General features: G+C 44.2%; 1 protein-coding gene across 4 annotated transcripts; it reads left to right on the top strand.

Moving 5' to 3' along the window:
- The first annotated feature begins 5,115 nt into the window (after positions 1 to 5,115).
- Positions 5,116 to 11,830, top strand: LOC310708338 (endothelial protein C receptor-like). 4 transcript variants are annotated; one of them, XM_083506637.1, is made up of 5 exons: positions 5,120 to 6,035; positions 7,576 to 7,611; positions 8,516 to 8,577; positions 9,809 to 10,081; positions 10,923 to 11,830. In XM_083506637.1, exons 1-5 carry the CDS (start codon positions 5,764 to 5,766, stop codon positions 11,033 to 11,035), a joined length of 756 nt encoding a protein of 251 aa, XP_083362763.1. In that variant the 5' UTR covers positions 5,120 to 5,763; the 3' UTR covers positions 11,036 to 11,830. The 4 variants fall into 4 exon arrangements, with proteins under 4 accessions (XP_083362765.1, XP_083362763.1, XP_083362764.1 ...); XM_083506638.1 differs by having other exon boundaries at positions 5,814 to 6,035; positions 8,516 to 8,767; XM_083506639.1 differs by lacking the exon at positions 7,576 to 7,611 and having other exon boundaries at positions 5,116 to 6,035.
- Positions 11,831 to 13,951: the final 2,121 nt, after the last annotated feature.

A 13,951-nucleotide genomic window follows, 5' to 3' on the forward strand; every position in this document is an offset into this window, starting at 1 on the left:
AACTGGCTGAGGCAGGAGTGCCGCCAGTAAAGGATTAGTGTGGTACCAGGGGACTCATAGGGTAGGAAGGGGGGGAAAGGGAAATTTGTGTTGTGTGTTGTGTGTGGTGTGTGGTGTGTCTGAAGAGAAGTCCTGTATAGGAGCGGAGTATTCTGTTAGACATGGGGTCTGGAGGCAGTAAATGTACCCCCTTGCAGTGTTTCCTGGATAACTGGAGGGCAGCCACGAAGGATGATGACTGGGGTTTTAAGAAAGAGAGACTCAGAACTTTATGTGAAGTAGATTCCTTATATCAAGGAACTGCCTGGCCATCAGAGGGCACTCTCGACCTGCAGTTAATAGACCCCCTGTGGCGAAATATAGTTAATGTTCACCTGGACCAGATTCCATATATCTCAATTTGGAAAACCAATGTGGAGGAAACCCCCCCCCCCCTTGGATGAAAGCTTGCCGGGCTGGGCTTTCTCAAGCCAGACTTTGTGTAGTTAAACAACAGAAAAGGCCCCCGGTAGTGCAAGACCAAGAAGAAGAGGAGGGTGTTATAAGGCCTCCCCCATATGCCCCACCAATGGCACCGCCAACGCCAGGGGCAGCCAAAGATGATGAATCAGATGAGGAAAAGGAAGAGGATGAGGAGTTTAGACAGACTATTGGAAAGTTGACAAAGGGTGGAAAGAGGTGGACTGAAGAACAAAGGAAAAGAGTTAGAGATTTTGTAGAGGACTTAAAGAAAGAAATAGACGTTAGTGGGCACTTAGTGAGTGCCGTGGAGTGTAGAAGGGACCAATGGAAAAAGAAACAGAGACATTGGGAACAGGCTTGGGATAGAGCCACCCTGCATAAGGCAGCTAAGGAACAAAAGGAGAGAGCAGAGAAGATAGCCCCCCTGTGCCGGGTTTATGACCCACCAGGACCCCCGGGGGCGAATGGGGCGCCAGCGCCACGAACATATACCGTCCAACATGTGCCTTTCTCAAGTGCAGATGTATCTAATTGGCGCAATCAGAACCCCTCTTTTGAGGAGAACCCAGCGAAAATTATAAAATGGTTTGAAGGGATTTTTAAAACCTATAATCCCACTTATGATGATGTACAATACCTCCTGGACTCACTACTAACTACAGAAGAAACTAGGAGAGTCCACACTGAGGCAAAAGCGCATTTGCGGGCAAACACCCCTAAGGGAGGAACTATAGCAGCATTGCTCGGCCCCTGCATGAGTCAACTAGGGGAACAGAGAAGGATCCTTTTATATGGGGCAGGGAACAGCAGCAGGCTTTTCAGGATCTTAAAGTGGCATTACAACAAGCCCCAGCGCTTGGCATCCCAAACCCTGAGAAGCCTTTTACCCTGTTCATAGATGAAGACCAGGGGGGTAGCCAAGGGAGTTTTATGCCAGAAACTGGGAAATTGGCAGCAACCCATCGCATACTTGTCAGAGAGGCTAACCTCAACAGAACAAGGGTTGCCCCCCTGTATGAGAGCGGTTGTGGCAGTGGCCACCCTACTCACAAAGGCAGATAAATTCACGTTTGGACAGGACACCACCTGTGTGACTCCACACGCAGTCCCAGCCTTACTTGACATGAAAGGCACCTATTTTCTATCACAAGCGAAAATGAGAAAGTGCCAGATGCTGTTATTACATCCACGCCTGAAGTTTCAGGTTACCACAGCCCTTATCCCAGCTACCTTATTACTGGTAGGAGAAGGTGAGGGACCAACCCATGATTGTGTAGAGGTCATGGAGGAAGTGTATTCCAGCAGACCTGATCTTAAAAATGAGGCGAACCCACATTGGCCTTCATGGTTTGTGGATGGAAGCAGCTTTGTTGAGGCTGGACAGCGAAAGGCAGGATATGCAGTGGTAGCCCTGGAAAACAACGTGGTCGAGGCCAGCTCACTCCCACCGGGAACCTCAGCCCAACTGGCTGAAATAACGGCACTTACCAGGGCCCTGTGCCTAGCAAAAGGGCAAAAGATCAATATCTATACTGACTCAAAGTACGCTTTCCTCACCCTGCATGCCCACGGGGCACTGTGGAAGGAACGAGGTCTGCTCACCTCCAGAGGGGGTCAAGTGGCGCACCCTCAGGCGCTCTTGGACCTTCTGGACGCTGTCTGGGAACCTGAAGCAGTGGCAGTGATACACTGTTATGGACACAAAACTGGACCTAGTGAAGAGGCCAGGGGAAACCGCCTGGCTGACCGGGTAGCAAAGGAAGCAGCCCGGGGTTCATCCCCAACACCTTTCATTGGGGCCCTGGTACCAGAAGAAATTCTGGATAGCACCTTGAAACCAAGGTACTCTGCCCATGAGGTGGCTACCGCAGACACTGAGGAGCTAAGGCTCTCTAAAGAAGGATGGTATCTCACCCCTGATGACTGGATATGGATCCCAGGATCATTGTCCCAGCAAGTAATTCAAAGGTACCATGAGTCCACCCATGTGGGACCTGATGCCATAACCAAGCAGCTGGGAAAGTGTTTTTATGTGGCCAATCTTTACCAACTGGCTGCCCAAGCTTCCAGGAAATGTACGTTGTGCCAAAGGAACAACCCTAGAACTGGACACTTGGCTCCACCAGGAGATCAGCACAGTGGGACGGCACCCATGGAGGACCTCGTTGTGGACTTTACTGAATTACCTCGGTGTGGATTGTATCATTATTTGCTTGTGGCAGTATGTACATACACGGGATGGGTTGAGGCATGGCCCACCAAGACTGAAAGGGCATATGAGGTTACTAGGTGTTTGTTGCGAGAGATCATTCCCCGTTATGCTTTGCCTCACTCCATAGGATCAGATAATGGCCCTGCATTTGTGCAAAAGGTTTTGCAGGAACTGGCAAAGGTGTTACAGATTAACTGGAAGCTGCATACTGCATATAGACCCCAAAGTTCTGGGAAGGGGAAAAGAATGAATAGGACTTTGAAAAATCAACTGTCCAAGTTGACCCAAGAAACAGGGTCTAATTGGGTGTCTATGTTGCCCCTCGTCTTGCTTAGGGTCCGTAGTCTCCCCTCCAAACGCACTCGTCACCTTTTGAAGTGATGTTTGGGAGACCGGTCCCCTATGTGCGTATGCTCTCCCCCATACCTGTTCAAGATGTGGAGTTGAATAATTATGTGCAGTTACTCTCCCGAGTTTTTCTCTCTCAATAGGTGGGCCCAAGCTCGGACTCCTTGCATTTTAGTCCTTGCATCAGTTCAGGCCAGGTGACGAAGTGTGGGTTAAAGACTGGGCCCAAACCCCGCTGCAACCATGCTGGAAGGGACCCTATACTGTTCTCTCTACACCCACTGCTGTGAAGGTCGCTGGCGTCACCCCTTGGGTCCACCACACTCGGGTGAAGAAAGCTGCTTCAGATTGGACTGTGTCTCAGCATCCTGAAAATCCCCTCCGGTTGACCATCTCCAGGCGCCCAGCGGACGACCGCCTTGCTGGTATCACTCCAGGTGCTGATACCTCTACGCAAGGCTTAAGAAGTGGATGGAGGAGCGCCCGCCGGCAGCGCTCCCAACGTGCCTGCAGTTCGAGTGACACCACCTGATAATGTTTTGAATCCCGAAAAGAACTCGTGTGTGTATTATTTGGTGTGAGGAAGAGCCCGTGGGTATTTTGACACCAAGTGCTGGCCGTGTCAATGCTGCCACCTACTCTTGTGGGTGTGTGGTAATCCACCAACCTTGGGCTCCTTCCCCGTGGGGCTTGTGTTTGCCCTCCACCAACCAAGGATATAGTCACCCCGCAGGACTAGAAGGGTTCTATTTGCATACTATAGGATTTGACGCTTGGAGGCTTCCACACCCCTTTATCCTGATCACCCCGAACGCCCAGGCAGGCCGAACCTTCCCCAGACCCTTATCATGATTAAGGAGTGGTGGGAGGAACCTTGGAACCATTGGGCATGATGGATAGGAGTAATATGTACTGCTCTGATCATCTGGATGGTCTTTTATTTCTGTTGGCACGAACGCCATAGGTTTTTTGGAAGGAAGAGATCACCCTCCATCCCCTTGATGATCCTTCTCCTATTTATGGTGGAAGAATCCACTCCCAAGGCCAAATGCTTCCAGGCCTTAAATCGTAATAGCATTTTCCCCACACAGGAAATGAGAAGACAGGGGGCTCAGAGTCTCTATAACAAGTGGCTTCAATTGGCAGAAAAAGTAGCCCATGTTCCTGTACAAACTTGGGAAGGATGGGATATGTCCTGGCTAGACAATTTCCTCCCAATAGGGTGGCTCTGGGGCTCTTTGCTATGCTTATGGGACCTTTGCTAATTTTGCTTTTTCTGCTTCTGTATTCCTTGCTTGGTGCAATGCTTGCAAAATATGATGGGGGAAAAAATGATGTCCCGAATGATGGGGCCCCGTGTGATTGCCCTCATGCGAGAGTATAGGCCCATCCCTGTGAACGAACCTATAGATTAGGTTGTTCAGAAGAAGAGGGGGGAATGAAGGGAGTATCGAAATACTGCAAAACTATGCCTAAGGTCCCCTGGGCATGAACAGAGTGCCTTTCTCCCAAGGGAAAGCAACATCTCTCTCTCTCTCTCTTACTCACTCAAATGAAGGGAGTGGGCAGGGGGTGCACTGACAGTTGGAAGGCAACGCCCGGAGAGCAGGAGGAGAAATGCATATGGAGCAAACAAGATATGCAGGCTTGGCTGATAAGCGAAAGGAGTGCACTGGCAAAATGCTTTAGAAACACCCAAAGAGGCAATAAGGCAAATCGAGGAATATGATATGGTGGGGTGGGGTGAGGGGCTGCAGGAGTATAACTATTGCTGGCTTACGTATATTGGGGGCCACCAGCCTTTGGAAACAATTCCGCTGGTTGCCTCTGCGCAGATCACAATAAACTCTTTTCTCCGAAGGAACTGAATCCCTGGTGCTTCTTTGTCACCTCTAAGTCCTGGGTAAGCAAGCAAATGGATCCCAAGTAAATAAGGCTTCATCCTGATATACTTGTTGGTTGACCAATGCTTTATTAGATGAATTGCTGGTTAATAGTCCAGGATGGAGTGGTATGGAATGGTTTTCTGATAGCTGGAAATCTCTGATCCAGCTCCCTGCAAATAATCTGAATCAGAATTTGAATAAAGTAAGAGAATGTGTGTGTATAAAAAAGCACATGCACACATGCATGTGTGTTAAAAAGCAATGGGTCATTTAGGGAGAGTGAGAAAGGGAATAGTGAGTTGACTGAAAATTAAGCACGTTGGGATACAGGATCCCTGGTGACCTGCAGTCTAGCCCTGCAGAAGTGCTTCTGTGCCTCCACATGTATTAGTAAATGCAGCAAATATCACAGGTAGCATAAATCTCTTGTGCATAGGATATTAGACCAAAAATGCAGCCTCTGGAGTAATCTAATTGCTTAGGGAAGTAGAGAGTTTGCAACAATATGCTTTACATATTTGAGCCTCAAACCTGTGTATTAACTGCAAAAGTCCCTGCGAACCCAAAAAGCTCTGCTAGAGGCAGGAAACAGGTTTTCTTTTCCAATGGGTATAAATAGTACTTTCCCCACAATGCCTTATTTTTATTTCCTCATCACATTTATTTCCTTCCCCCACCCGCTTTTCACACAATAAACTTGGGGAATCCTTTAAATAATTTTTTAAAAAATCATTTCCCAGTTATAGTCTGGGAATGTTGCAATAGTAATAGCTCTGGGAGAAAAGAGGGGCGAGGTCTGGCAAGGAAAAGTGTCAGTTCCTCTACTGCAGATGAGGAAATACGAAGATAGATGGAATGACATGCTCCACCCTTCAATTCCCAAGAAACCCTGGGCTCCCTCCTCTAATCCTGACTGGGCAGAGTAGACAGCTGGATCCCAGATTTTGTTTGCATTTCCAAAAGTGGTGGCTTGAGATACAGAAAGCTTGGATTTCTTTCCACAGACTACAACACTACACAGCACCTCCAGCACTCCTGGATTTTGCAAACAAGCGATCACCTTCTGGGAATGTTACTCCTGCAAATAATCTTCACTTGGGCTCTCTGCCACTGGGTGTATGGCGTAGGTAAGTGAAAATGCCTTGTTCTCTAATGGTGCAATTCTACTCAGAAGAAAGAAGCTAGATTACAATATTTCCAGAAAACTGCAGATAGCATGCAATCTGTTAAGACAGGGAGTGGTGTATGGCATAGTGCAGTTTTATTAAACTGAAAATGTTTGTAGAGAACTTTTTGGGGTGGAGACAGAAATGTCTATTACCTAGGGGCTCCCTTTGTGTGTGATCTATATGCATATCTTTACTTCTGTATCAACCTGCCTAATCAGTAAAATCATCTGTCAAGATCCTCCATGTGTCTCGTCAGCGTTTTGAAGAACATCTACACAGCAGAGGGGCTTACTTGAAAACCCTCCTCAATAAGTTTGCCTGGCGCCACTTGCAGCTGCTTAGGCATTAGACAAAAACATTTGTATTTATCCAGACATTTAAACCGATTTTGTTTTAGCCAGCAATCCTTAAAGCACCCAGACTAAACCTCATTCAACACAGTGGGGCTTCACTCTGCATAAACATGTACGAATTGTTTCTGTTATCCTTTTGCTTTCATCCTTTTGTTTTTATGGTGTACGCTGCCTTGAAAAATGTTTTAAATAAGTAAGACTACGGTCTGAAATCTGGGTGAGGGGGGTGGAGAATCAGAACAAGAGATATTTGGGAATCTAGTCAGCGTTTGTAAGTTCGGCTTAGAGCAAAAGATGGAAACGGCTGGCAGGAACACAGAACTGCAAAGTAGAAACTGAGTTCAGCCTCATGTACAGGACCTGGTTATAAGAACAGCTCTTGTTGGTCTTAACAAAACAGACTTGCCTGATCCATTAAAGTACTATATGCAGGCACACACACATACTACTTCAGAGTTGTCATATTGTTCAGTGAGACATTCATTACGTTCTATAGAGCAATGGTGTTTTTAAATAAGAAACAACCCTTAAATGCAGGTGAGGGCTCTCTGACCCTCCCGAAATTGTTGGGAATATACTATCACAAGCCAGCATGGCCAGTGGTTAGGGATGATGGGAGTTCTGCAACATCTGGAGGGCCACAGGTTCCCTTCCCTGATTTAAAGAGTGTCTCGACACAGCTGTGTTCCAGAAGCCCTGTCCTGGCCCCTAAACTAACCACAGATTGCCAAAGTTGAAGTAACATTTACTCCCAATCTAGTTAGCTTTTGTACTTAGCAGCAGGCAGCAAAACGTTTTCGGTTGACTCTGGCATCTATGCTTGCACCATGCACCAGAGTTCAAGCTCTCCTGCTTACCATGGTACCATTACATAGGAAGAAAATCTAATCTGGGATCTTGACTTTTCTATGTGGCACAAAAAAGTGCTCCACTACAATAGGGACCATTATAGCCCTGGGTAATTCTCACCAACTACTGATTCTAAATAACTGTCAGCTTTTGACCAGAATCTTGTGACTATTTGGCATGGCCACTAGGATCTTTCTTAAAAGCAAGCTTGTTCCTGCAATTAGGCATAATGCTCTATTATTAATTATTCTTATATTCTTATCACCATGCATCAAATGATTTATATTTGTTTTCAGAGAGAGCTCATCATTCAACAGCAGCCTTTGTAGCAGGTATATTATAGCATCCTTTTTCAAGCTCAGTATTTTAAACAAATTTCAAGCAAAACTAAAATTCTGACTTTTAGTTTCCCTGTTTGAACTGAGGAAAATGTCCCTTTTCGTTTTAAGCATGAGAGGGACAGAAATGAATCAGGTAGGAAATGTGCTAGCATGCCAGATAAACAAAAATATGGAATACATATATAATACATTCAGAATTATTTTAACTTTTAATAAAGCCTGCCAATTGGTTTAAAAATTCCCAGAACAGTTCCGTATGGCAGACTGTGACCAAGCTCTAACTACATCTCACCACCTTGACTGCACAGGGCTGGCCTTAATGGATTTTATTCTTTGCAGCTGCAGCAAAATTCAAATTGATACCTCACTTCCACTCATTGTTCGTTTGAACTGCACAGAGAGAGGATGGAAGCAGGGAAATAGCACTCCCTCTGAAATCTGTTTCCTGAAGTAGCTGCTTTTATCTTGCTTCAGAGAAAGGCCAGCCATATGATAAGGAGCTGGCATTTACCATGGGCACAGCATGCACCTGCATATAGGAAGCTACCTGCTCCCTCTGTGAGGGAAATTTATTTCCCTCTTAGCTGCTTTCGAGCAAGTCACCACAGGAAAAGGTGGTGCCTTCCAGTCTAGGAACAACAAGGGGATGGCAGTCAAATTCATGCCACTTTCAGCCCTGCGACTAGAAAAGCATCCCCTTGAAGGATAAGCCAGGAAAGAAACCCCTTCCTTCCTTCCTGTATGAAGTTTCCTGTCAACTTTAGTTTATTCACTTGTGGTTGCCTCTGAGCAAAAGGGAGCAAGGATAGGCTAGTGTGAAAGAACGTGCTTTTGCTATTTCTCATTTGCAGGTGGCTGAAGGTAATAACTTAGGTTGTTCTGGTTTTCCTCTCAGAATCTCATGCCTTCGTTATGACTCACCTGGCCTACTTCCCAAACAAGAGTTCAGTGGAAATGGTAGGTAATGCCACTCTGGATGGAAAACTTACCCACAGCATGGAGTATCAAAATGAGCAAATGAATGCAAGCCAGTTGCTCCAGCTGGAATCTTTAGATCTCTGGGAGCAGAGGAAGAGTGCACTGCAAAATTACCTTGAGCTTTTCAAGACATTGGTCAACCTGTTTGCTCGCGAAAGGAAAATACCATGTGAGTATTGTGGTGCGATGATAATGGGCACAGTTGTTGCCATAGCAACTGTCACAGCTGCTTAAGATGATGGTATCATTGAGCACCAAACTTTGGGACATGGTGTGATCACGGAGTAAATAGTTTATCTAGAGATTTGCATATGACGGAAAGTATGGTGTCATTTACTGTTAAGTAAAATTAAGCCACAGAGGCAGCCAAGAAGCCAGCTCCTATTATTGCAGTCAGCTATGAGACCAATTTGCAGTCTGTGGTAGAAATAAAATTATATATTAATATATGCATTCATTCATATTATATCCCTTAATGAATACTAAGAACTGTTAAGGTACTTCATTTTGTATTATGCTTTATAACTAAAACATTCCAGGCCTTGTTCTAATTTGCTTGCATAGGTTTGTCAAATAAAGACACAGGTTTAGTAAAACTGACTTGCTAAGGAAAGCATGAGATGGCAAAGGGGCTGTATAGTGAAGATTCATTGCTTTGATCCAGCAAGTTCAATGCTTGGATATTTTAGTGGGCAGTAAGTGCTAAAACACCTCAATAAAAGGTAAAATTGCCCTGTCTGATGTCAGTTCAGATTTTGCACTGAGAAAGTGAGATCTTGAAAAGAAAAATGATCTTCTTAAAATATTCCCAGAGTAGGGATGCATTTGGTAAACCTTCCAACCTCCTATACTGAAGATTATTTCTTCAGCCCCTATTACTTTCTGAGGTGTAGTTATTTTTTTCCTTGTCTATCAAAAAGTATGAAATAGGGACATGGTCAAACAATTATTTAAAAACATGCACATCTTGCTTATTGTGTTGTATGCATATTTACGCTTTCTGGAGAGCTAGCATTAGCTGTAGCCTGTTTCCACAATTTGCTATTATATATGTGAAATAGCTCTCTGTGGACATGTCAGGGCTAATTTTCCTGAGAAGTGCGGACAGAATGCTTCCTTAGGTAATTCAGCATAGTACAAGGGTGCATGTGAGAAAGATAAGAGGCCAGTTACGGGGGAAATATTTCTAACACATTTGCTTTTGTTGCAGACCCCCTACACATGCATTGTACTCTGGGGTGCCAGATCTTTGGGAATGGAACCAACAGAACCTTCTACGAGGTTTTAGTCAATGGGACCGATTTCCTGAGATTCAATGCAGCCAATCAGAGCTGGGTACCTTTACAGGAAACTCCTGTGGCCAGCTTTACCAGTATGCAGCTGAACAAATACAATGAAACCAGTGCGGACCCAGCTTTCTTCCTGCAGGAAACTTGCATCAAGATTGTAACAGAGCACACTGAAGTGAAAGGAGCCTTTACAGGTATGTGAAACACTGGTTATATGATGTCCGAGAAGCACTCCTACCCTGTGCAGGTTGTCCAAGGGAGGAGACAACCAAGTATCCTTTATGGCAGTCTTCCTACTAACACACACTAATGGACAGGGATGGGTATATTTTGTGGTGCAGTCACACCACAAGCATAGATGTTGGAATGAGGTACAGAATTCTGCATCACTGCCTTTCTTTAAAAAGAGAAATATAAGCACCTTGTCCTCGACATGCTGAAGATAGTCTTGGAAGTGTTTGATGAAAGCAGGGATGCAAAACACCTGACAATTCCGTAAGATGTCATGGGGCAACAGTGGGGTGGAGAGGCAGAAAGAGTGCAGCATATTACAGAGGCTTTCCAGAGATCCAGACTTCAGGACCCTTGCTAGCTTTGCTGCTTCTGACTAGCTGCAGAGCTCTGCACACATATAAAATGCTTTATTAGCTGCAGAATCCAGAATTATCTTGGTGCAGAGAGTATACCAACTGACATTTGCTTTGAGTTTTCTCTTCCTTCCAAGGGACACCCACAATCTCCTGCTGAAGCAGTGGGTTGAAAGTGGACGAGTCCATCAGTTCAGTCATATTTTCCCCCCAAACACCATCCTACCCAACTTTTTTCATGAGCTGACTCAAATGGTTAGACTTTTGAGAGTGAATGCATTAGTTCAGACAGAAGCAACTTAAATCTTGAAAACAAAAGTTCCAATCCTTGAACCTATCCACCTAAACAGCTAAAGCAACATTTACTAATCAAGTCTTAGAATGCAGCTGCAACCCCTCAGTTGTAGAAAAAAACCTCTCAAATCTTTTTTTTTTTTTTGCCTTACAGGGAAACATGAAGGACGTTCACACACTCCGCTGGTGGTAGGCATCAGCCTTGGTGCCCTTGCTGTAATGGCACTAGCTCTTTGCATCTTCCTATGCACAGGCGGGAAAAGATAGCATCTCAAGTATTATATGGACCAGCAGCTCTGCAGATGAGTTAACCAAACACAACAGAACAACAATGAAGTTGGGATGGGTGAATCTGCCCAATTCCGTTTCTCATCTTTCCAATTTTAAGTCCACTTCTCCACATTTCCACATCAATCAGAATTTTATTTTAAGAGTCCTTATGTAAACTCATTATTTTAATGTGAATTTCTATGTCATTTCACCAATATATGCATTTTTGTACACGTTATGTGGCTGGAGAGCTGCATTGCAAAATTCGGAGGAGAGTGAATTTCAAAGGATGGCTATATTTTGCTTTGTGTATTTTTGTGTATTTTAAAAAGGAGGTGTGGATCAGGTAGGTTAGCATTTAAATGTAAACTGATTCAAATTCCTCCCATCCCTCTTTTTAAAACATTTTCTTATGAAGAAATAAGCCAATGTCTATATAAATCTGTATCCCTTGCCTCACATCTACCTGTAAGAATAAGATGGGCTCTAGAACAGCAGCAAGATCACTGCCAGTCTCACAGGAATCGTTCCATCTCCTGTCATTACTACCAGGGCAAACAGCCTCTCCCCATAGAACTTTAGTGTTTCACCCACATCAATGGACAGACACCACAGAAGCACAGCATAAAAACAAACCTGAACCTCTTTTTGCTCAGTCACAGCCTCTTTTAAAGCATCCTAAATCTGGGAATTATTACTGTTCCTATTTGACATTACTTCAGTCCAACAGCATAAGATATTGAGATGGGATCGATGTATAGTTTTTAAAATAAAGTCTTCACTGACACAAAATGTGGTAATGGCTCTTGGGTCAAACTAATTAATGAAGTATAGGTCTATCCACGGCTATTAGAAAGACTGGCTGAATGGAGCCTCCATTTTGAGGCATCATGTTGCTGTAGTGAGCGTGTGTGTGTGTGTGTGCATGTACAAACTACTGCCTTTATGCCCAGATTGTTGGCTTTCTGTAATCACCTGGCCGACAGCTGTTGAAACAGAATGCTGGACGAGAAGGGATGTTTGAATGATTCTGGATCCAGAACTGGGCATTGCAGCATCTTTCCCTAATCTTCAGAAGCAGCAGTGAGATCATGCTGTAGTGCAGAGCTTTCCCAACTTTTCATGTTGGTGACACACCTTTTTGACACGCATCACTTTGTGACACATTGATTCAGTTCTCCTAGCAAACCAGAGCTCAAACTAACCCCTTATAAGAGATACAGACACATATCGCGCAACACACCTAAACGCTGCAGCCGACACACTAACGTGTCGCAACACAGTTTGGAAAGCTCTGCTGTAGTGTTTCATGTGGCAGGTATATCCAAGGCACTGTAGTATACTTCAGAAGATTTTGGAGAAGAAAGCCATGTGCGACTCTTGTTATATCTTCATACCTCCCTTGGATATATAGTGTGCAATGCAAAATGATAAGTTTCAACAATAACAACCCAACATCTCAGGAATGTCTATTGACTGGGTGAGTGAGTGTGGGCTGGGGAGGAATCAAGAGCCACAGAGATGTCTACTTTGATGAAAAGGAAGCCAAGCTAGAAAGAGTGCTTCTCTTACCGAAGCTAGTACTGAGCATACAAGAACACTTCCAGAAGCCAGGACTCCCATTAACTTTCTTTCCACAGACTTCCTTGAGATTACAGCAGCAAGGGACAAACCAGGAGTTGCTCCTCAACTCTACACATTTTATCCTTGCAACAGATCTGAGTGGAAAGCCAAAACTCATTTAAAAATGCTCTTAGGAACATTAGACATCTGCTCAATCAAGCCTCACTGGGTTACACCCCAAATAGGTAAAACTCTACTATTTCTGCAAAATAGCAAACTTGTCTCTTTCTGCTTTGAAATGGTAAAGGTTCTTTACTAAAAGCAACCCTAAAACTCTTCCAGCTCTCTCTTTAAGGCCTCTTCCCTTTATACATAAAAATACTTTCAATAGTAGGAGGAAGGATAGGAAGGGGCTGGCTTTCTGAATGTAGCAAATGCGGGATATTTTTTATAAAATCACTCCAATTTATCAACAGTTATGTGGACACTTTCAATGCTAATCTATCTCTAGTTCTCTGTTCACATAGATTATGGTGACAATACATTGTTACTTCAATGGCTGTTATTTTAGATAGTATTAGTGTCAATACAACACTTTCATCTTCAGCAGAGAAAATAAGCACTGATTCACTCTTATCCAGCACAAGGAGCTGATATATAAAGAAAAAAAATCCAGCTAACATTTCACCAAGAAGAGAACATAAGCCATATTGAAACATACACAACTAATTGCAGGGGATATACTTCAGGAGCCTGAAAGATTTTAAGATTGCTGTGCTCATTAGCCAAGGGACAGTTTGGATGATAAAGGAAGAGCTGGATACCATTCTGAGTCTTTCTGTCTTGCATGAATGTATGTGTTATCAACAAGTCTTCAAAGCAGTTGGAAACAAGGGCAATTTCAGATACAAAAGTGTGTGTTGCATATTTGCCCAGTGTTTGCAGGAGTACAATACCATATGCAGTGGGAAATGGAGGCAATGGTTTGTAAGCATATGGGAAGCTCAAAGTGTCCTAGGTTCCTGAGTGGCTGGGGCTACCACGTCGCTTATTGCTGCAAACATACTTGTTCTGTAAAATATGAATTGGCTTTACAGTTCCCACAGAAGGCTACATGAGTATGTTGGCTTACATCAATTGCATAAAATGCAAATGCTGAATTTGTTGAACCACAGGCTAGGGAGGAAGTGTTTTGATGCAGTTTCTAAGAAATAGGGAGAAAGCAGCAACAGCTGCACAAAGGTGGATGAGGGGGGAGTACATTTCTCTTTTGGAGCTGCGTGGAGCAAATTCTCTATCAGCAACGAGAGTCTTATCACTTTCACCCCATATAACCAAGTGTAAACCTTC

This window comes from Podarcis liolepis (assembly GCF_965112155.1).
Source record: "Podarcis liolepis genome assembly, chromosome: 5".
In the NCBI taxonomy this organism is placed as follows: Eukaryota; Metazoa; Chordata; class Lepidosauria; order Squamata; family Lacertidae; genus Podarcis; species Podarcis liolepis.